Source organism: Staurois parvus, unplaced genomic scaffold (assembly GCF_062004578.1).
Source record: "Staurois parvus isolate SC_StPar_1 unplaced genomic scaffold, SC_StPar_1.0 ptg000268l, whole genome shotgun sequence".
NCBI classification, from domain to species: Eukaryota; Metazoa; Chordata; class Amphibia; order Anura; family Ranidae; genus Staurois; species Staurois parvus.
Window position 1 is genome coordinate 139,286 of NW_028318064.1, and position 25,237 is coordinate 164,522.

Sequence of the window (25,237 nt, forward strand, 5' to 3'; positions counted from 1 at the left end):
AGAAACTGCAGGCTAACTTGTGTCATATAATGCTATATGTGATATGGAATCTTGAAAAAAACAGCAGAATATCAGATAGATGGGATATAAGATAATATGTGTCCCTTTACTGTACACATGAATAAAATAGTAATCTGCCAAGATGGACTATATATTCGCTCGCAATAAAAGTTGTATTATCTATATATCTATCTATATAGACAATACAAAATACATGAACTATAGAAATTTGAAAACTATTTTTATATAATCCGAATCATTACTGACATTTGACTCACCATAAACTTTGCAGCAATGTGAAAATGTTCAAGTCAGGCATGGCTTTACCGTTCGGCCCTTCAAGGGGCCAACTGCATGCATAAAGACTATGACCGCTCCCAAAATAGGATTGAATATCAGAGACTGCATGCCAGAGGTGGCCTTTTATAGAATCCCAGGTGGGTGTGATGCATAGATTTCCTCCCATACGCAGAGTAAATCTGCTAGAGAGGAAGATGGTGCCCATCATGTGGTCCAACATTCATCTCAACTGTGCAGGCGCAAAAGCACCATGCGCATTGACGTCATATCCAATTCTGGAATGCCATGTTTCCAGAGACCAGGAAAGGCGTCATGTTGGAGACTGCCACCGACACGGAAGCACTGCAGACTGCACTGAAGTGCACAAGAGACAGGGAAAGGAAAACCCGCCCCACTGCTCCACACAGCCACAAAAAGGGCCCCCCCGAAAATCCCACAAAAATGTAAGAAAATGTTTCTTTGTATTGAAATAGGGATGATGGCAACCACACCCTAAACTACACTGATTGACTAGTTAGAAACCAGTAGCATTTGTTTGAGGGTAGCCCAGGGTTACTGCCAGAGGAAGACGTCAGGCAAGACAGAGGTCAAGAGCATGTGATCATTTAAAGGCAAATCAGCTGAACCCCACAAGTAAAGAGGACTTGCTTGTAAGTGGATCCTCTGACTATCAGAGAGTAATTGCATATACTGTACCATCAGAGCTTACCTGGTAAAGAGGGGACACATTGGATGCCAATAGAACAATCCCTAAGTAGTGGCTGTATTGGTGTCTGACAATACAGGCTAGACTGATGTACATGCATAGCTGGTAGAAGCATGCCAAAAGAGAGGCAGCAAACAGGTGCAGGGATGCAGGATACTAGGTAATCTTGCAGGGTAATGGTAGGTATTATCAGAACATAATAACAGAATCAGAATGCAAGATGCTTGGTCAGATAAGACAAGCTGGATCAGATCTTCAAGTAATCATACAGAGTTCAGTTCAGTATACAAGCACTGGATTCATGCTTATAATCAGGCAATGGGCTGGAGGCAAATTTTAGACAACACGCAGTACACACCCACTTTGTACAGTCTACTGTGCACATTGTGCAGAGTATCCAGTAGATGACAATAACACAGCACAAGGGGTGAACAGGCTGTACTAAGACGGTGCATTATCAGGTTTAGGTGTAGATAATCAGGTTTGGTTCTAACTTGGTTGCAGCAGCCTGGAACCAAACTATGAAAGAAGGAATGGAGTTTGGTGACTTGGTGAACTTTTATGCCCTTAAGATTCCAGTACAGGGAACCTCTGTATAGCTCACCTTTACTTGTTTGTCATTGGGCTTCTCACACAGTGAACTCCTTCCTGTATTTGTGGCAGTCACAGATACAAGAACCTGAGACATGAAGGAGTGAAAGTGCGGGGAGGTAGGATAAATTAGGTTAGGCATATGAGACAGTAAAACAGAAATTGGCAAGAAATACAATGAGTACGGAAGACAATACAATACTAGACGATTTCACTGCTTCGTCTCCTCTCTTCTCCTCTATCTACCTTTATCTCACTGCCTCTTTGCTTCCATCCTTCCCTATCTAGGCCCATGCAACTTCCTCTTCTCTTCACCCCCCTTTATCTAGTCTCTTCCTACTGCTTCTTCACTTTCTCCTTCCTCTATCCCATCACATCCCACTGCCTCTTCTCTGTCTAGTCTTATCCTACTACCCCGAACCATTTAGTCCCATCCCATTGTCTTTTGTCCATAAAGTTTTACCCTACTGCCAACTTCCCAAACTAGCTACTACTTTTTTCTCTCCCCCCTCCTATCCCCAGTCTCATCCCATTTCTTCCTTCTCCATCTCTATCCATTTCCAGTTCACTGCCTCTTCCCTCCCCACTACCCTTATTCAGTCTCACACCATTAGCTTTCCTTTATCAAGTTCTATTCCACGGTCTCTTCTCTTCCACTATTGCCTATCCAGTCACATCACATGGCCTCTTTTTTCCCCTCCTTCCAAGAGCTCCATCCTACTTCTAATCATCCTTCTATCCAGTCTCATCCCACTGCATCCTCTTATGCCTCCTCTATCCAGTTTCATCCTTTGCCTATTCTTTCCTACATTTCTCTGTCAAGTCTGATCCTAGAGCTTCTTTTCCTCCTAGCTCCTCCATTCAGTCTCATCTACCTCCATTTTCCCACTCCAACCTCAACTATCCTCTCACTTCCTACTATTTCCCCACCCTCAAAAAAACAATCCTTCATAATATACTATATTCTACAGCAGATTGTATTATTATTATACAGGTCTGCGACTAAAAAGCGGTTTGATTATTTTCATCTAATATTCATGTATTTTGGTGTGCTTGATTTGCCACAAAATGCAAAATTGTCTTCAAATTTATCAAATTCTTTTATTTTTTGGCATTTTTGTTTTATATTATGGGTTTTTAACCAAATTTAAAGTCCAAATTACTATTAATTAATTCACATAAGTGCATTTAAGATATAAAATGCCAAAAAAACCTTAAAGGAGTTGTCTGAGTTATGTAAAAAAAAATATAGCACTGTAAATCTGATGGTCAGCAATATATACATAAGCTAAGCAAGTTTTAGGGAAAAAAATCTATTTCCTCATTTCCCTAGTTCTCTTCTGGCCCTTTGTTATTGTTTGCAGGTAAACAATCTCTGCCCCTCCCCCCCTGCAAAGGGGGTGAATACAAGTGCTGCTCTGAGTGACATGTCTGACTACTGGGATACTCAACAGCATGCTGTATGTGTAAGCCTCAGCCCTGAGTCTGTGCTTCTAATGGTAGAAGGGGTTAATCTTTCCTGAAGAATTCAGTGGGTGGGATAACAAATACCCTTGTTTTCTGTGTCTATGGGAGAGTCGAGACCGACAAAATCACTGGACCAAGAAGAGTTGGCAGCCATGGGAGCTAACAGTCGGTGAAAAAAATGTCCTCCGAGAAACTTTGATACCTTCCCATAAAGTTCTTCTACCACCTCTCCACATAAAATTGGGATTGATGAAGCAATTCGTAAAATCACTTCCAAGAGATGGAGAATGCTTCAAATACTTGGTCGCCAAGTTTCCAAGCCTGTCGGAGGCAAAATTGAAGGAAGGTGTGTTCGTCGGACCGGACATTAGAAGACTTATAGTTGATCAAGAGTTTGTCAATACCATGACGGATCCTCAAAAAGAAGGGTGGATTGCATTTAAAGAAGTCGTACAGCAATTTTTAGGCAATAACAAAGATCCTCACTACAAAAAGATCGTCGGACAAATGTTGAAAGCATTTCAAGCTTTAGGTTGCCTGATGAGTTTGAAAGTGCATTTCCTCCATTCGCACCTTGACTACTTTCCTGAAAATTTGGGAGCTGGGAGTGAGGAACAAGGTGAACGATTCCACCAAGACATTAAAGTGATGAAAAGGAGATACCAGGGTAAATGGAGCATTACAACGATGGCAGACTACTGTTGGATGCTTCAGAGAGACATACCAGATGCTACTCACAAGCATAAATGCACCAAGAGGAGCCTCACAGGGAAGAAGAATTGAGTTTAGTGTGTGTAGGTGAGCTCATTTCAGTTCAAAAAAGGATTTTCATGAAAAAATTGTAATAAAACTTAAATTTTATAAGTCTATTTCCATTTATTTTGATTTATTGCCTTATTTAACATAGTTACCTAAATTGTCAGGAAATGTGATGTCCTATGACAAAATGGAGGTCATTTTCGGATTCAGCGCACCAAAAAACATAAGGATTACGTGGAATAATCAAAACAGCTCTTGAAAAATTTTTTTTGCAGACCTGTGTTATTAGTAGTATTAATAATAATAAATGGTAATAGTATAATACAAATATCTGTATATTTGTTTTCAACATTGTATTTTTAAAAGTATATCAGATACAATTCCAGATGTATCACTGATTTACCTGAGAGCATGATTTTCTGTTCTAATTTTATTTAAAAAATTGCATCTTTTATTAATTTCTATTTTATTTTTGTTTTAATGCACTTCAAAACAGTGCAAAGTTGATGTGTGTATGATATATAGACATTTTTACAGTCAATGTTTCAAAGTACCTTTTGCAAGTCATTCCATGTTTACTTAAAGTAGTTCTAAAGCCTAAACATTTTTTACCTTAATGCATTCCCAGAATTAAGGTGAAAAATGTTTAGGTAACAATGTAGCCCCTTCCCCTTATGAGTCCTCTCTCCTCTCACGTTCTGGTCAAACGGGCTTTGCTGAGGCTGAGGGAGCCATTGGCAAGGGAGCAGGACTGAGCAACATTGTCTGTCTATAGACGCAGACAGCGCAGCTCAGGATCGAGCCTGCAGGTGTGCCCCCACAGCAAGCAGCTACACTCAGAAGGGGAGGGGCCAGGAGCGCCTGGGTGCGAGCCAAGAAGAGGAGGTTTGGGGCTGCTTCAATGCATACACCAGCTATTACATGCTTGTTATAAAAAAGTGACTTTACAATCACTTTAACCCAAAGTTCAGTTATATGTATTTCCTAACTATAACTACACAGAACTACAGAAAAATCAACATACCACATTGCTGTGTTTGTGAAATCTAGGGCATGACTAGAGGCAAAGATAAATTCCTAGGAATTCCAAAAGAAAATGTGAACTACATACATATAATAATAGATATGATGATTAGCTATATAAGTACCTGAAATAAATACATAAATAAAAAATATACCCACTAAAGGGATGGCACAAGAAGACGCTGGGTGTGAAATCAGTAAGAAAATTGTAGTTTATTTTAGTGTACTGAGACAATGCTGGAGCCTGCAGGCACAACCTTGGTGTTCAAACTAAGACAGGCCATATATTATGCAATTTTCTTCTTTAACTAGTGTTGGTGAGGGAATCCCTCCCACTGGTCTATTGTCTTCTGACAGCTATAGCTGACAGCAGTGAATGAACGAAAAGAACCTGACAGGCTAGTTGTACTGAAGTCTATCAACTTAAATACAATCAGCTTGCCTATACAGTACATAGATAAAAATCCAGCCAAATATTAATTTGTCTATGGCTGGCCTAACACCTATCTACTAGGAATACTTTTTTCTTTTTCTTATTTTCCAACACATTCTCTTGTTTTCCTGACCCTAACATGGCTTAAAATATTGTGATATTGTGAATGTGACCATTCCTAATGATAATGGAAAAAAAATGGGTGACCAATATTTATACAGGGCAAAGCCACCTCTTTGTCTCTGCTGCTTGTATACATATGCCTACAATGCCTAATAGTAACTCCAGGCTTGTATTCCACATCCTAAAGAATACATTTTCTCACAATGCATACAAATCTCTGTCCAGTAAAACATGGTATTTTATACCGATTTGGAATATGTGTTTAGTTTTGCGTTAAAATTTTCAGTTTAAATTAGTAAAATACATTTCAGGTGCTTCAGGAGATCTCTAGCACCGAATTAGCAGGGATGAGTGTCGGACCTCAAGAGAGACCACTGCTTCTACACAGAGCATAAATTCCACCATGTGGCAAACAAGGTCTCCCAACAGTGTCCACCACAACATAACACAACAGCTCTATGTGTGCTCTGATTTTTTTGTATGCCTACTCGCATCTTTATTCTGCACTCATGGGCGTTTCCATCAGAAATCGTGAATGCAAACGGTGGTAGATTTCTTCTCTAGGATTAGAAGGATGTTATTAAAACCCTTTTACACAAGCTAGTTTATGTAATGCATATCTATTAACTGTTTGGGAGGTTCAGTTATGGAAATGTTCACAAAATAGGTCATCCTTGCATTCATAGAGACATTTGTAAGAAACTCAGTCTAATAAAGAATGTGATTTATAGGTAAAAAAAAGGTTGCTTGTGAAAAAGATACACTAGGCGGTGAAAGCCAGCTAAGCTGAATTCACCTGTCTGTGCATCTAAGCAGATGTGTCTCTGTTTACACTCATTTACATGTTACCTCTTTGTTCTTCTGTAACAGAGATGTGTTACTGAGAGGGACATTTCACCTTTAGTGTCAGCAGATTGTCTTTGGTTCACTTAACCTACTAAAAGTCTAAGAATATCACATTTTAGCTTTTTCCAAATAGCTGCGACCCAGAGCTGTGCAGCTAATTAACAACAGTATTATGAAGTATTCTGATTTAACACAAATTACGCTTTCTGATTCCTAATGCATATCTTTTTACATATTATCATGATTTTTTCTATAATGGTTTGTGTTGGAATTTTCCTCACAATTAAAATATTTAAAAGAATATGCAAATCCTAACAACTGAACCTCTTATTTGGTCCCTTTGGCCAGTTAAATATACCATTGAACGCATTTTCTTATATCTCATCCATGCAAAATACCGGTCATTTTGCTAAAAATCTTGTCAGCTGATAACTTCCTCTACTCTTTGTATTTTCTTTGTACTTTGATTATACTGACTAATTAATCCTGAACTCCAGGATAAGCACATATTGAATACCTACAAGAGTCATGTGTATTTCTATTTTAATCTTAGTGAGCTTTGTGTATTTCTTCCAGATCTGTGTAGTAACCGTTTGTGAAACCTTGCCTCCATGCCCAAGCTTCCTGTAATAAAGACTGGTCACTGCTACTCTATCTTCTTGAGCAGGGTATCTGGTCTTGTATTTACCACCCACCCTGGAGCTTCTGTAGGAAGTCTATAGTGGGCGGGCCTGCTGGGTTTCACCCACAGCTCTGCTTTCTGTACAGGCTATTTACAGCACAGTGGTGATGTCATAGGGTAATAAATGATTTGGAAAGGCATTTGGTAAATTCATATGAAAAGTGAAATCATATCTTTTGTGGCTATTAAACAATATATTTAAAATTAAGTTCACCTTTACCAAAAAGCACACTGTCCCATATAGGAATAGCATAGCATGCTAAACCTACCTTTCAGTCAGATTCCAGCTTCTTTATTTTCCAATAGTTTTTATTAAAATTTTGAGAAAGCACAGCTCCTCAGTGTCCAGCTTCTTTTTAATGTCAAAAGTGCATTAAAAAGAATACTAAAATGTGTGGTCTTGTGTGCTACTATGGTGTATATAAAGTGTTAATAAATAATTAAATATTGTGAATGATGCTAAAATGGTGTACAAAGCAATATTGTATTGAAATATGTGTATATATAGAATGATAAAAAATATTATAATATGTGGGTCGCCTACACTTTACACATACTAATACCATTGTGTCATAGAAAATCTAGTAAAAAATAGTGTCGCTCTCCACTAACAAATGCAATACAAATTATATCAAATTTGTATATGAAAATAAATAATAGTCCAGCATCAAATTAAAAAGTGACAATGCAATCACACTGCTGCTGCGTACATGTCCTTAATTAATCCGTGACTTTGGCATTTCTTCTAATAAATAGTGTGATACAAAGTAAATAGCATGCAGTCCACCAATCATAAAAATAGTGTACACCTTCACCAGTTGTGCTCTCACCTGGCGTATATGACCAAACTGTTAAGTGAGATCATATAAAGCTTGTGTCCCTTTAAATGAACTTGGTGGTAGATGAGATTATCCCTCTTTCCTGGGGATGGATGGATGGATGGAGTTATCCCTCTTCCCACTAGGGGTCTCCTCGCTTTCTTAGGAATATTCCTCCATAGGTATAAGTGCCATGAAATGTAATAATAAAAAATATAGTGCCTTATCTACTTTTTAAATTATTTATTAAATAAAGTGTTGCACTCACATATATTACAAGTTAAAATCACTTTAAGATGTTGATATTTGAATCCACAGTGTGTTTTTCAAAACGGCAGTATACTTGCTTTGCTTTTAAGCGATGTGACTTCAGAGCCCCTCCCCTGCACGTTTCACCACCGGGTCACGTGGCTTCATCAGGGGAAAGTACTTATCACACAAGAAGGGCAGAAAAATGTCTCTAAGAATTGGGGGAACCTGAATGCACACAGTCTAAAACATTACTAAATCTGATGATGTGTGGGTCAGCGACCTTCTCACCCAAACCTAGGTAGCAACCAGGTAAATAAAGAGCATCTGGTGGTCGGCGGCCCCCTTCTAAAGGGAGACGCGGCTGTAATGACGTTGATCCTTGCGTTCCTGCGGCCATCAGGTCTCCTCAGGGTTGCCTCTTTCACTCGATAATCGGCTTAACAGTGGTCCCTTAAGCATCTCTAGCCTTTCTGTGAACTCCAGCCCAATCAGATCCTCTTACACAATCTCTCTTCAACTCTTTCGCATCTTCCTGGACTTTTTCTCTTATATACCCCTTGGTGAATACTCATGGATGCTATAATTCAATCTCAGCTTAAACAGTTACTAAACCCAGGACCCTGCATTCAGTATATCTGGTCTCCCACAGTACACAGAACATGGTAATGCAGTTATTTTAGTAAATATAAACTGTTAAATACCTTTTCTCATCAGCAGTTAGAGCAGTCTTGTGACTTCAGCAGAGCACTGGTTAAAGCTTGTAGGAGAAGTTTTCTTTCTGCTCTAGGAGGACGTGAAACCCCCTGACCCTCTAATCTAGACAGTGCTGATTGACCCTGTGCTGATCACATGCACTCTGTAAAGTCAAAAAAACAAAACCTCTCTAGCAATATACACCAAACCAAGCATGTATATGTGACCATGGATTCAGTCTGTATTAGGTGGCCATTTCAACAAGAGGAGGGGCAGAGAAGAAAGGATCAAACAACCTTTTTTACACAATACAGAGGATTAACCCCTTAGGGGTTCCACAGTGAGCATAACAAACATGCTTTACTTCATATACAGACTGATTTTACTGTTGTGGGTTTAGTAACTGTATGGAGAGTTCTGCTTTTAGCATACAATTCCCAGAAGTCTCTGTGCACCTGTATTAAGGCTGTGGCAAATAAATTAATGGACACTGCCATCTTGTGGATAAATACAAATCTGCATTCACAGTAGCAATGTTATTTATTATTATTATACAGGATTTATATAGCGCCAACAGTTTGCTCAACAATATACCGGGAGACCATACAGCAACAATACAGTTCAATACAAGAGGGTTAGGTGGGCCCTGCTCCTTGGAGCTTACAATCTAGGAGGTAGGGGCTAGTGGTACAAAAGGTAGTAACTGTGGGGGATGGACTAGTAGGAGGAGTAGAAGATTCCATTATTAGCTAAGGGCAGGATAGGCTTCCCTTAAGAGATAAGTTTTCAGAGATCGCCTAAAAGTGAGCAGAGTTGGCGATAGTCTGATAAACTGGGTTAGAGAGTTCTAGAGGATGGGGGAAGCTCTGGAGAAGTCCTGGAGACGAGCATGGGAGGAGGAGACAAGGGAGCTAGAGAGCAGGAGGTCTTGCGAGGAGCGGAGAGTACGGTTTGGGTGATATTTGGAGACAAGATTGGTGATTTAATTTGGGGCAGAGTTATAAATGGCTTTATATGGTATCGTTTTTAATTTTATCAGTTGGGCAATGGGAAGTCAGTGGAGGGACTGGTAGAGATGGGTGGCAGATATAGAACAGCTAGTAAGGAGTCTGGCAGCAGCATTCATGATAGACTGAAGAGGGGATCGCCTGTGATGAGGTAGGCCAAAGGGGAGGGAGTTGCAGTAATCAAGGCGAGAGATAACAAGGGAGTGAAGTCAGGGGAGGAGGCACAGGCTGGAGAGAATACTAAGAGCTCAGTTTTGGAAAGACTGAATTAGAGGAAGTGGAGTGACATCCATGCCGATTTGTCACTTATTAGGTTAGTAATGCGAGAGGAGACTGAAGGGGTGAGGTGAGGGGTAGAAAGATAGATTTGTGTGTCATCAGCATAGTGATGGTAATTAAAGCCATGGGAGTTTATCAAGTGACCAAGGGAGGAGGTGTAGATGGAGAAGAGTAGGGGTCCAAGGACGGAACCTTGAGGGACCCCTACAGAAAGAGGGAGTGGAGAGGAGGAGCCAGAGTTATAGGTAACCCTGAAGGAGCGCAGGGATAGGTAGGAGGAGAACCAGGAGAGAGCAGAGTCTCGGAGGCCAAGAGAGTGGAGTTTTTTTTGAGGAGGAGGGGATGGTCAACAGTATCAAAAGCCACGGAGAGGTCAAGTAGTAAGAGTACGAAGTAGTGGCCATTGGTTTTAGCAGTTAGTAGATCATTAGTGACTTTTAGTAGGCCAGTTTCAGTGGAGTGTAATGAGCAAAAACCAGACTGTAAAGGGTCAAGAAGGTTGTTGTCAGTGAGGTAGGAGCTCAGGCGATTGTAGACTAAGCGTTGTAAGAGTTTAGAGGTAAACGAGAGCAGAGAGATGGGTCTTAAGTTGTTCAGGTTGGTGGGGTCCAGGGAGGGCTTTTTAAGTATGGGAGTGATGTGTGCATGCTTTAGAGGGGAGGAGAAGGCACCGTTAGAGAGGGAGAGATTGAAGATGTGAGTGAGGGAGCATAGGATGGAAGAAGAGGGTGATCATAGTAGTTGTGAAGGGACAGGATCCAGGGGGCAGGTAGTGAGACGGGCTTCTGAGAAAACCTTAGCGACCTCCAATGTACAGTGTTACACCCATATGGGTCAGCATAGCGTGCTTTTTTGGTAAAAGTAAGATATATTTATTTTTGATCACAGTGATGTTTCTTAACCTACAGTATCAAAAGCCACCCAGAGTTCTATCACATGCTCTAAGGCAAAGTAATTATTGAAGAAATTCTAAAAGAAAACCTGTACAAAGAGAAATACTGTATGGAGACTGCCATCACTGACAACTATTTCTGTATTTTTTATTTTTTTTTTAACTTTCTGGGTTACTGAACCAGATCTAGTATGCCAATTGCTATCATAGGGATTAAAGCAGAGAAAAAAAGAATTACAGCAAAGATAGGCAACTAGGCTTTTTAGAATGAGTTCGCCATTAGCAGCCTACATATTGCCTTCAGTTTGGGTCTCCATTAAAATTTGCAGTTATCACACTTCTCCTCTTGCATGGAAATCTGGATGTTCATTGTCCGCGATGGGTGAAGTTGGGAAACACCAGTGTAATGTACCATTGCCAATGCATGTAAGCACAAAACTCCAAAATATTATGAGACACACTTGGTGCAGTCCATAAAATGTTAGATTTCACCATAATCATCAGCTTTGGCTTACATTTCACTTTAAAGATGACGTATAATCTGATAAATAATATATTCTCTCAACAACCAATTACTTCTCTGATCACCTTGCTACACTTAGTTTTCAATAAACGTTTTCCATTCCAAACATTCCAAGCCTGTAGGAGGGGCCAATTTACATCACCACAGCTTAGTTTCAAGAGCTGCAAGCCTGGAAAAAATGATGTAGAGAAGGAGCCAATGAGTGTAAAGCTTTTCCAATTTTTACCTACAGGTAAGCTTATAAAAATGCTTACCTGTAGGTAAAATGAATCCCTCCTTAACGTGCATCATTTTAGAGATATTCCAGTCAGCAGCAGCCAGTGACATCGCTCTGAAGGTACGGCATACTTATGCTGTCCCTTCAGAGCTCTGTGTCATGGCCATGACTCCAGTGCACATGCGCAGAAATTATGTCATCTTGGCACAGCCAATCAAATGACTGGAGCCCATGAACCCCAAAGGAAGGCCCAGTGAGGATGGAATTCCTGTCAGCAGTGTAGCTGGTGCGTTCTATAGGTAAGTCTGTCATAATGTGTTAGTATGCTGTATGCTAGCACATTATAGCTTAACCACCTCCCGTCCGGCCGTTGTATATAAACGGCCGGACGGTGGCACTGCAGGGTTGGGTGGCCATTTATAAACGGCCTCCCCGCACCCTGCTTGTGCGCGCTCCTCGGGAGCGCGCAGCACCGCGATCCGGTGCCCGCTGTGTCCTCCGGACACAGTGAAACACCGATCGTCGGACGAGACATCTGTACGAGGTCCCGATCATGTGATCACTGATTGGCCAATCAGTGATCACATGCAAAGTAGTAAGCAAGATGTCACTTCTGACATCATTGCTTACTACGTGTGAAATCTGTGAATGATCACAGAGGTTACATGGTACAAGGCTATTCACAACAGCCTTGTACCATGTGACAAGCTGTGACCAATCACAGCTCACTCAGTAGTTCTCAATGGCTGCAAGAATGCAGACAGAGAGAAAGAGAAATGATTGCTTTTACACCCTATATGGGTGTAAAAGCAATCAGTGTAAAAAAAAAAAAAATTTTCATCACACCCCCAAAAGTAGTACAGTTGTCACCATTGTGACACTGTACTGCTAGGGTGACAGTATGTAAAAAAAATAAAAATAAAATAATATAAAAAAAATAAAAATGTAAAACAAATTTTTAAAAATTATAATTTTTGGTTAAAAACTAATTTGGCTTATTTTTTTTTTTTTACTAAAAAGATAACGGAGTAAATTTTGGCCAGGATTTATGTTGAAATATTATTTATTTGCCAAATTTTATAAGGAAAACACTTTTTTTCAAACTTTTTGGACATTTTCATTTACATAGCAAAAAAAATAAAAATCCCAGCGGTGAATAAATACCACCAAAATAAAGTTTTATCTGTCTCAAAAAAATGGTAAAAAATTCATATGGGTACAGTGTTGCATGACCGCGCAATTTTCATTCAAAGTGTGATAGTGCTGAAAGCTGAAAATTGCCCTGGACAGGAAGGGGGTAAAAGTGTCCGGACTGGAAGTGGTTAAAGGATATGTTCACCTTTGGGAACATGTTACATGTTCCACCCATTTTTTTCCCCATAACTGCAGCCGCGCCAGCCACCCCTCCTCCATCTGACAGTATGGTGAAACGTCTCCTCGCACTACAGATGCCCTCCCAGAAATAGATGCCCATGCTGTAGCCATCTTTTGGCTAGAGAACAGTTGGCAAGTGATAAGTTCATTTACAATTTTTTTTTTTTCCTGGGAACTTGGAAAGCATTACACCTATGATCAGAAGATCATGGGTGAAATATCAGGATCCTACAGACTGTCAGTATAGCGGTCATTCTGCACCTCGATAGGGGAAGGCAGTTACTTCAACCCAGGAAGAATTAATGAACTATGATGATGCTCACCAGTGCTATGATGGTTCATTGAGTACTACAAGCCATGAACCGCAAAGGAGGTACTTGAAGTCTATTCATTCACAAAACGCTAAAATGTTTTACTGTGAAGCTAGTGACAGTGCTGGCTCCATTTATTTTTCTTCTTTAGGTTCTTTTTTAGGTTTCACGTACTGACACATCATTCATGTCACTGCAAAACAGCATCTAGTGTGCTGTGGAAAAATGCAGACGTGCTGCATTTTTACACAGCTCATCCCACCACACTTCACACCCTAGTGGTAACCTGCATTTATCCAGTGCAAAATAACAGTGGTCAGATAGTTTAAACAAGCCCTTAAGGGTATGTTCAGGATTACAGAGCCTTATTCATTTGTGTATTTTCTATCTGCCTTCCATTAACTGTAGACCCCGTGTTTTTTTGCAACTTAAACATTTCTGATTTTCTATAGCACAAAGCTATCAATTTATATATAAAATATACTGAATAATGATTAATCACATATGTATTTGTTTTTGTGTTCTCTTTTAGTGTGACCATGCATGTTTCACGACTTAGAGGACAACAGTATTGCTTGCACCCTAAACTACACAGTACTAAGAAGTTCCTTAAATGGTACACAATATGGAAAGAAAAGAGCAGGTATGGGTGATAAAACAAATATCAAACAATACAGAGATATATAATGTATATGTATATTTTTTTCCAATAAACGTTCTCACTTTGAATATGCTTTATATTTGGTATGACAGCTACATGAAGGAAGATTAATGAACTCTTTCAACTCTAATGAAAATACCAGAAAATAGCTCTCTACCTTAGAGGCTGCAGTGTTGAAATATGTGTTTTATGCTTCAAAACAAATATTTGCAAGTTTAACCCCATAAAATGTGTTGCGAGTTTAACACCCCAGTCACACGTGTGCGGTGGCAAAAAGGTGGGCTTTAACGCCCACACATCACACATGCGCCGCTGAGTGGGCAACATTTATGTGTTGGGAGCATGCTCACCGCATACTCCCAGCACAAAGACAAAGCTGCCGAAAACCACTCTGTCACAACTAAACACTGGTAGCCGGCAGGACTGGTTTCAGCTCCTTTGACAGCCAATAACAGTGGTCACATGATTGTCAATCCTTCCTGCCCCCCTGAGCGTTAAGAACTTTTAAAGGGGACACTGGGGTGAGCAGGCAGGTTAAAAATATAAATATGATATATATTTGATTTGTTTGGGTAGGCCATATCTAACAAATCATTCTTGTAATGCCCTGAATAAATATATGAGTTGCATGAAAGATGGTAATGATGGCATAGACTGTATTGTCTGTTTGAAAAAGGGGCTATGCCCCAACTAGACATTAGTCACACACTATATCGATCTACTTGCTTTTGTGTCCCTTTCAAGTCCCTTGAGTGCTTTTTCACTCAAATTGCATATGCATTGCATATACAGCTATGTGTGAGTAGACCATTCTGTTTGACTAGTATTCTCCGTTTGATATCTGAACAAATACCAATACTAATCTGTTCATGCATCATGTTTATACCATACAGCAGCCAGTAACTGCATTGGTCGTTGTCCATTATTTATCAGTTTAATATGGAAAAAGCAATGTTAGTTTTGAAATGGGCAAGCAAAATACTTTTCCGGTGTTTGGAGGAAGGGAGGATAGAGAAAACCGGGCCCCACATTTATATGAGGCTAACACTGGCATGAAGACGTGTGAGTACATATTGAAACATTAGAGGTTAAATTAGGAACAAAAGAACCTTTACCATACTACATATCAGTATGTCAAGGCTAAATTCTTGATGGCATGTCTTTATTTAGAAAGATTCTGGGGTTGAGTTACTAAAGTAAGAAAATGTTTAGTGTATCAGATAAGCATGTAAACACTTTATTCACTAAGTTACGTCAAGTTTCCAGTCCTTTAGTAAATCAACTCAAATGCCTTAGTTACAAAGCAAAATCTCAGAAAAAGGTGATACAACAGACAGCTATTTGAGTTCTTACATATCAGGTTATCCCCATTAACAAGGTAAAACTATATCAAGGTAAAGCAAAGGAGAGACTTCTTCAGCTAATAGAGGTATTCATATGCATATTGTGGAGCCTTCTCTTTGAATTTTACGTAAATCTATTTTTCAGTAATTTTGGCAACATGCCTCACTGAATGTTTTAAGCATGTTGTTGTTGGGGATAGTTGCAGAGTTTTCACTTGGAGATCTTGCTAGTAACGGTATTTCCTGCTGCAGGTTGACAATGCAGTTCAGATGCCTCATAATTAGCCACAGAGCTGTAAGCCTTCCTGTATGTTCCTTTTGGTTTTCCTCTGGGCTACCTATCAGTTTTATCAGAAAGCCCAACAGACAATTGAAGCATCTCCCACAGTAGGCTGAAACTATTGTCAGTAATAGTGTGGCAGTGACTTAGCGGTGTCTGCATGCAAGAAGAAGTGGCTACTGGCTAGATCTCCAGGTAAGAAACTCTGCAACAGATTCTCAAAAAATGATTTGCTTAAAATGATTCTAAAGTTTTTCTTATTGCTTTTAATAATAAGCATGTTATGTTATACTTACCGTATTTTTCGCTCCATAAGACATACTTTTTTCCCCCAAAAAAAGGGGGGAAAAATGTCAGTGCGTCTTATGGAGCGAACGGTCCGGTATTCCCACCGCCGCCATGTCAGAATACAGGGCCGGCCACTCGTCTCTTCTCTGCAGCAGGACCTTACCTGTTCCTCGGTCCAGCGCTGCGAAGGCTTCCCGCGTCGGCATCTTTAGTGTGGGCTCTTGGCTTTGACAGCCGGGTGCCTAGTGCGCATGGGCGAGAAGCGCTGCGCTTTGTGAATAGTACGGCGTCTTCTGGGACACATGACAGGTCCAAGAAGGCGCCGGACCAATCACAAAGCGCAGCGCTTCGCGCGCATGCGCACTGGGCACCCGGCTGCGGAAGTGGGAGCGGGTACCTGTCAAATTCAGGTACCCGCTCCCCCTCCATCCCCAAAGGTCCGCATTCTCTTAGTCATCCCCTGTACTGTCTGCAGTGTCTGGTCATCCCCTATACTGTCCGCAGTCTCTGGTCATCCCCTATACTGTCCGCAGTCTCTGGTCATCTCCTGCACTGTCCGCAGTCTCTGGTCATCTCCTGCACTGTCCGCAGTCTCTGGTCATCTCCTGCACTGTCCGCAGTCTCTGGTCATTTTCTGCACCGTGTCCGCAGTCTCTGGTCATTTCCTGCACCGTGTTTGCAGTCTCTGGTCATCCCCTGTACTGTCCGCTGTCTCTGGTCATCTCCTGTACTATGTCTGCAGTCTCTTGGTCATCCCCTGTACTGTCCGCAGTCTCTGGTCATCCCCTGTACTGTCCGCAGTCTCTGGTCATCCACTGCATTGTCTGCAGTCTCTGGTCATCCCCTGCACTGTCCGCAGTCTCTGGTCATCCCCTGTACTGTCCACAGTCTCTGGTCATCCCCTGCACTGTCCGCAGTCGCTTGGTTATCCCCTGTACTTTCCGCAGTCTCCGGTTATCCCCTGTACTGTCCACAGTCTCTGGTCATCTCCTGTACTGTCCGCAGTCTCTGGTCATCTCCTGTACTGTCCACAGTCTCTGGTCATCCCCTGTACTATGTTCGCATTCTCTTGTCATTCCCTATACTATCCGCAGTCTCTGGTCATCTCCTGTACTGTGTCCGCAGTCTCTGGTCATCTCCTGTACTATGTCTGCAGTCTCTGGTCATCTCCTGTACTGTCCGCAGTCTTTGGTCATCTCCTGTACTGTCCGCAGTCTCTGGTCATCTCCTGTACTGTCCGCAGTCTCTGGTCATCCCCTGTACTATGTCCGCAGTCTCTTGGTCATTCCCTATACTGTCCGCAGTCTCTGGTCATCTCCTGTACTGTGTCCGCAGTCTCTGGTCATCTCCTGTACTATGTCCACAGTCTCTGGTCATCTCCTGTAGTATATCTGCAGTCTCTGGTCATCTCCTGTACTGTGTCCACAGTCTCTGGTCATTTCCTGTACTGTGTCTGCAGTCCATTGGTTCAGAATATTTTTTTTGTTGTTTTCCGCCTTTTCTGGGGTCCCCTGCTAGTGCTTCTGGCTTTTCATCCCTTCCAAATGCCCCCATAGCAAGCCACTTACTATGGGGGCACATGTGAAGGCTCACTTCTGAGCCAGGCTATGTGTGTCCATTGACACACACACAGTGCAGCATGGCTTAGCCTCGCCCTAACTCACAGGATTTGACAGCAGCAGGAGCCAATGGCTCCCACTGATGCCTCCTTGTTTAGTGAGGTGGGAGAGCAGCACAGTGCTGGATCAAGATTGGGCTCAGTAAAGTATTTTTGGGGGGCGCTTTTCCCTTCTCCCTGCTTGTGGGTATCTCCTTTCACTGTTTGGCTGCTAAGGAGACATACATGTGTGTGTGCCCCTGTCAGGTTCCTGAACCAATCTGTGTGTGTCCACAGACACACAAACACCCAGAAAGTCACCTCCCTGCTGTCTTCTCCTCTCATCAATCTGACTGATGGCTGCAGGAGACTATCACTCTACTACACATGCGCACTGGATCAAGAAAGTTTAGGGAACAGCACTGATCCTTCCCCTGAGGTGGCGGCAAGGACAGCAGGTAAGTGTTTGGGGACAGGAGTAGCATACAGTATATACTGGGATTTTTTTTACTTTAATGCTGAGAAACTGGTAGTAGTTACATTTTTTTATGTCACGTCATATTACATGATATTAGTGCAATGGTTTAATATTTGGTACCCCAAATTTTCCAGAGGTGAAACTTTAAAAGCCCATACAGGTAGTCAATTTAGAGTTAACCATGAATGATGTCCCTAGAATTATTGCTCTCACTTAGACATTCACAGCAATTATTATATGTGACGCAAATGTTGTTTTCCTATGTAGAAACACGTTTTGCTTTATTTGTTGATTTGCTGTACCTTTTATAAGCTTAACATTTTATTCACTTAACTTTTTTGCTATAACAAGGAGGCTGACAATCCCCTTGTGTGATAGCACAATTGACATGGCAGGTGGGAAGTTGCACTGTGCTGCGGGTAGTAAATACACAGAGTCCGGTTGCAGTAAAATTTGGAACTTGCATCAAACAGATTCCCAACATTACAAACAACCGGGTGGGAGAGCATTTCTGGGGAAACAAATCACAGTTCAATGTAGTCAGATGTAAAGGAGGAGAGGAGCAAACAGCATCTGTTTCAGAGGGTGAAGCGCAGAATGGGCAGTCCAGTCCCAAGAGGGAAGCTCCTTTTCAAGACAGCGAGTACCTACCATTTCCCTCCTCATCAGGAACCTTTCCCTACCACTAGTTACTTTCCCTAACAAGCAGGGTTGCTCTCCCTACACTAGTCACGTGCCAGAAGAATGCCAAAACCCGGGGACTGAACTAGATCCTGCTGACCCAAGATGGCATCCGAGGGTCACATGGGCATAACCAACCCGAATGCTGCTCCATTGACCTAGGAAACCATAGAGAAATGTTGGTTCTCTTGGACTTCCTCTCCAGGCTGAAGTGCCACCTGCAGTGGAGAAAACAAACCGCACCTACCTTCTGGCAGGTCCGTAGTTGATCAACTTCTTTCCCGGTGACACCAGCTGAGGAACGACAGCTCTGAACTTGGAAGTGACAAGAAATGTGTTGCTCCCAGCTTCATTCAGTGCAAGGACCATATGAGATGTTCCCTGATCATTCTCCATTTTTTCTAACAACTGCCATGGAAATTCCATGTGCTCAGAAGGGGCAACTGAACCAGGGACAAATGGTAATGAGATCCAGTGGGGAAGGGGGGATTGGTGAAAGCATCTTGCAGCATGTGTGGAAGTGATAAGGCTTTACAGTCACTTGAATCACTTCCACTACTGTAGAAAGCCAACAGCCAGCTGAAGAGAAGTAAATAGATTCCAGAGAGTTTACAGGAATGTGCTGCCATGGATGTAAAATTTGTCCATGGCAGTAAAAAGGATTAAACGTTTAAAAAGGAACCGTTTCATTTTGACACAACTCCAGCAAAAATATAATTTTTTATAATTTTTGGTTAGAGTGAAGAAGGGTTATACCATTTTTTAGGTTTTATTGCCGTTTGTTTCATTTGGGTAGAAAAATCTGTGGGGTACCCGAGTCTATCCAGTTACACCAACTTGCTCATTATGTTCGAGATTTATTCAAGGTGGTTATTTCATTACTGTTTCCTTCAGATCTCACTATCGACAGGGTACACAGAGTCCCCAAACCATTCTTTCTACCAACTGAGGTATCTAGAGATGTGCTGCTGCAAATACACTTTTTCAGGTGAAAGAGAAAATCCTAGAAGCCTTTCGTCGCGTAGATAACCTTCCTGAACAAGCAGTTAAACTTCAAGTACTTCCAGACTTCTTCCAGCACATCCAGCAACAGACACTTGACAACCATCACTAAGGCATTGAGAAACCACAAAATTGTTTATAAGTGGCAATATTCATCTAAAATCAGCATCGCTATAAAGGCTTAATCACTTCATTGGATCTCTAGATGAAGGCCTTTGGCTCTTGTGGGTCTGGAACATTATACCTACTGCACCAAGGCTCTTTACAATTAATAATTACAGTATCTTTAGCTTGGTCAGTGTAAGGGATTTCCAGCAATACGAATTGCGATCGGAAATGCGCATGCACATAGGAATTCCCGCAGGAGAATTGCCGGTTGTGCACATGCGTGCAGAAATGAGCGATTACGCGCACGTGCACACACACGGCAAAGATTGGCGCCAGACGGCCTATTTAAGGAGTGTCTCTGCTCATGTTCAGTGCTGACTGGTCTTCAGCCCCCCCCCCGAGTCCTGCTTGTTCCTGTGTGATTCCTTTGTTGCTGATCCGGCTTGTTCCTCACCTGACTCTTCCTGGCTTTTCCTTCTGATTCTGTACCATGCTGCCTGACGGTTGATGACCCTGGCTATTCCATGACACTGCTCCTGTCTCTTGTCCTCACTACCTGCCTTGCTCTGGTGCATGCCTGGCAATCTACAAAACCTGCTCTGCCTACTACTACTGTGCCAAAATCAGAGGATCATCAGCCTTCCAAGGTCATCATCTGCAAGAGCTGCAAACAACAACTACTGGCACTCTTGTTCCCTTGGGTCCTAGACTCCCTCTGTTCCAACTCCAGCGGGGTCAGGGCTAATGACACAAGTGAGGCCGACCTCGTCATTTCAGTCTCCCATCAGGTACATGTCAGTACCAGTCAGCCAATGATAGAGTCTGAAAGAGAAGCCTCTCCATTGGGGGACATTTGCCAATCAGTATCTGCCTTGTTTAACTTGGTGCAAGATTTGCAGAGACAATCTGAGCATCTGGAGAGTCAACTGCTAACTGAGTCTAATGACCCCACAGACACAGATCTCACTGCAGCCTTAGATGCAACCACTCAAACAGAGCCCAGTGTGATCTTTGGAACCCCTTCTCTATTGGAACCCCGGGTGCCTACGCCTAAGTTTTTTTACAGGAGACCGCAGGAAGTTCAGAACTTTTCATAACTCCTGCGAGCTATATTTCTCGCTGCTTCCAAAGACCTTTACATCACCAAACACCAAAGTGGGATTCATCATCACACTTCTAAGGAATGAACCGCAATCCTGGGCACACCACCTTAGTGAGCAACATGATCCGGCTCTAACTTCGGTGGACTCTTTTTTCACAGCAATGGCACAAATCTATGCTGATCCTTTCCTGCGTCAAACCGCTGAATCTATGCTTTGCAAGGCCTGTGGAAGAATATGTTACCGATTTCCGCATCTGGAGTTCCGATACTCAATGGAATGAGTCTGCTCTCTGCTACCAGTTCCGTCTTGGCCTTTCCGACACCCTGAAAGATGAGCTTGCCCGAGTGGGGGTACCAACCAGGCTGGAGAACCTGATAGACCTGACGATCCACATTGACCGTCGGATTCGGGAGAGACAGGATGAGAAAACCAACGGGGAGATTCTGATATGTTCAGAAGTAGGGATCCCGGTGCCCTCTACGAATGCTGTTCCATCAGAGTTACCCATTAACCAAGGAAAACATATTAATCCATCTAGGAGGAGCCTTTGAAGACCACAGTTGTCCGCTGCAGAACGTATTCGACGACGGAAGTTCAATCTCTGTCTCTACTGTGGTGACGCAGGTCATTATGTAGTGACGTGTCCAATCAGACCTCATAAGCCCTCTCCCAACTGGTTCTATATGATGCATCCCCAACGAACAAGCCGAACGCATCTCTCCTTCCATCTTCAACTACAACTGGCCGAAAGGACGATCACGGTCCCGGCCATTATAGACTTGGGTGCTTGTAGTTGTTTCATGGCTGCAAACTTCGCTACCAAGAATAGGATTCTGTTCTGTACCAAGGCACGAAGACTTTCGGTTCATCTAGCGGATGGGTCCGGTATCAGTTCTGGTCCTGTGACACAAGAGACCATGCCAATGTTATGCTACTCCTCCTCGGGACACCAGGAATTTCTGTGTCTGGATATCATTACTTCACCGATATTTCCAGTTATTTTTGGCATGCCCTGGCTAAGAGCACACAACCCAACCATCAATTGGTTGTCTGCAGAAATCCTCTTCTTTTCAGAATACTGTCTGAACCACTGTATTCCTAAAGAACCAAGTGCAACCCCTCTTCTTAGTATTCACTCTGATCCCGAGACCATGAAACTCGTTCCTGTTGTTTACCATGATTATCTGGACATATTTAATAAAAAGAATGCCAATACTCTTCCTCCTCATCATTCCTATGATTGTCCAATTGAGCTCCTGCCCAGCGCCAAAATTCCTTTTGGACAAATTTACCCCCTATCCGAAGTAGAATTAGAGGTCCTCCGGGGTTATATGGATGAGAGTCTGGAAAAAGGGTTTATTCGGCCTTCTACATCACCAGCAGGAGCTGGCATTTTCTTTGTTGAGAAGGATCACACCCTCAGACCCTGTGTGGACTACCATGACCTAAACAAGATAACGGTCAAAAATCGTTATCCCCTGCCTCTAATTCCGGAGTTATTCCAAAGGCTGCAAGGAGCATGTTTCTTCTCAAAACTGGATCTGAGGAGCGCTTACAATCTGGTTAGAATTCGCGAAGGTGACGAATGGAAGACAGCCTTCCGAACTCGCTTCGGGCATTTTGATAAACCTGCTGATGCCTTTTGGTCTCTGTAAAGCCCAAGCAACCTTCCAACACCTTGTAAACGATATATTTCGGGACTATTTGGATCTATTCATAATAGTTTAGCTGGATGACATCTTAGTTTTCTCCAGTTCAATAGAAAGACATCGGGATCATGTGAAGAAGACTCTGGATAGATTACGCCAACATCACCTTTACGCAAAAGCTGAAAAATGTGAATTTGAGAGACAGTCTATCCAGTTCCTCGGACTTGTGATCACCCCCGAGAGCATTTCTATGGACCCCCAAAAAGTGTACTCTGCATTGGAGTGGCCCGTTCCAGGAGACAGGAAAGCTGTTCAGCGTTTCAAAGGATTTGCTAATTTCTACAGGAAATTTATCAAAAACTTCTCTGGGATCATCGTACCAGTAACACAGCTCACCAGGCAACATATCCCCTTCAAGTGGACTCCCAAGGCCCAAGCAGCCTTTGAGCAATTAAAGAGCTTGTTCACCTCTGCACCTATCCTGAAGCACCCAGACCCTGCTCTAGCCTTTGTCCTCGAAGTGGATGCTTCTGAGAATGCTGTAGGAGCCATCTTGTCACAAAGACAGGGACTCAAATCCCTTCTGCACCCTGTTGCATTTTTCTCCAGGAAGTTAAATGCCTCTGAAAGGAACTATGATGTGGGAGACAGAGAGCTGCTAGCCATCAAGGCAGCACTTGAATGGCGCTACTTACTGGAGGGAACATCCCATCCTATTCTCATCTTCACAGACCATAAGAACCTTGAATACCTAAAAACGGCAAAATGCCTAAGGCCACGACAAGCAAGATGGGCACTATTTTTCTCCCACTTTGTCTTCCATTTGACATACCGTCCTGGATCAAAAAACGGTAAACCCGACGCACTCTCCCGTATGTTTCCCGACTCAATTGTACAGTCTGAACCTGACACGATTTTGCCAGCCAAGAATTTTTTACTGCTGCAGACAGACCTTGTAACACAAATAAGAGAAGTGGTGGATAATCATACACCTCCCATAGATATGCATCTTCAGCTAAAGGACAGTCTGTATTTTCATAAAGAACAAATCTTTGTGCCCGAAGAACTCAGGACTCTTATCTTCAAAAGGTGTCACGATCACCCCTTAGCAGGTCACTTTGGGATCCACAAGACCTCAAATTTGGTCTCTCGCTCCTTCTGGTGGCCAAACTCAATAAAATATTGTCAGGACTATGTGAGGTCTTGTACAGTTTGCCTTAGAAACAAGTCTGACAAAGCCAAGACCTGGGGCCTGTTGGAATCTTTGCCCGTACCGGAAAAACTTTGGAGTATGATCTCCATGGATTTTATTGTGGAACTTCCCCGATCGGAAGGATTTACCACTATTTTTGTAGTGGTTGACCACCTATCAAAGATGGCCAACTTCATTCCCTTGAAAGGGACTCCTTCCACCACGGAAACTGCTTCTGCTTTTATCAAAGAGATCGTAAGATTGCATGGCGTTCCTATTAATATTGTATCTGACCAAGGAGTACAATTTACATCCAGGTTCTGGAAAGCTCTGTGTGAGGCATTAGAGATTGAATTACGCTTCTCCGCTGCATATCACCCACAAACAAATGGACAGACGGAAAGAACGAACCAAACTTTGGAACAATACCTCCGATGCTTGTCTTCATATTCACAGGATGACTGGGTATCTCTCCTTCCGTTAGCTGAGTTCGCTTACAATAATTCCATTCACTCGTCTACTAAGCAATCCCCCTTTTACTCCAACTATAGATATCATCCCTCCTTCCTTCCGGAAATACCAGTGGAACCCGCTGTCCCGCAAGTACAAGAAAGGATGGAGTTCCTCAGGAGGAACGGGGATATATTGCAGAAAAATATTTCCAAAGCTCAGGCGAGTAACAAAAAATTTTTGACAAAAGAAGAAGGGACAACTTAAAACTGAAACAAGGAGATAAAGTCTGGTTATCCATTGCAAATCTAAAATTGAATTGTCCTTCGAGAAAGCATGGTCCAAGATACCTGGGACCATTTACTATCAAGAGAAAAGTTAATCCTGTAGCTTTTAAATTAAAACTACCTGCTAATATGAAGATTCACCCGGTGTTTCATTGCTCCTTGCTAAAACCACATATTGCAGTTGGATTTCCCAGTCGAGATCCAGAGGCGCCTGCTCCACTGCTGGTTGAAGGAAATGAAGAATACGAGGTTGATGTTATCTTGAATTGTAGAAAGAGGGGCGGACAGACCCAGTTTCTCATTAAATGGAAAGGTTATGGACCAGAGGATAATTCCTGGGAACCATCCACTAATGTCTATGCCCCACGGATAGTTCAAGCCTACCTCCATCTTCACCCTGAAAAACGAGTCCTAGTGCACATCCAGAGGCTGCCCCTAAGGGGGGGGCAATGTAAGGGATTTCCGGCAAGATGAATCGCGATCGGAAATGCGCATGCGCATAGGAATTTCATAGAATTGCCGGTTGTGCGCATGCGTGCAGAAATGCACAATCGCGCACACGCATGGTGCAGATTGGCATCAGACGGCCTATTTAAGGAGTGTCTCTGCTCATGTTCAGTGCTGACTGGTCTTCAGCTCCCCCGTGTCCTGCTTGTTCATGTGTGATTCCTTTGTTGCTGACCCGGCTTGTTCCTCACCTGACTCTGATTGTTCTCCTGATACTGGTTCCTGACTTTGGCTCTGCTCCTGACCTTGGCTTTTCCTTCTGATTCTGTACTGTGCTGCCCGACTGTTGATGACCCTGGCTATTCCATGACACTG

General features: G+C 42.5%; 1 protein-coding gene across 1 annotated transcript in view; it reads left to right on the forward strand.

Annotated features, from left to right (window-relative positions):
• Positions 1 to 25,237, forward strand: part of CXCL14 (C-X-C motif chemokine ligand 14) — a 51,789-nt gene that overhangs the window by 19,380 nt on the left and 7,172 nt on the right. The window contains exon 3 of the mRNA XM_089681509.1: positions 13,829 to 13,939. Within this exon, the coding sequence (XP_089537635.1) occupies positions 13,829 to 13,939 (111 nt within the window). The remainder of the gene's footprint in view (positions 1 to 13,828; positions 13,940 to 25,237) is intronic.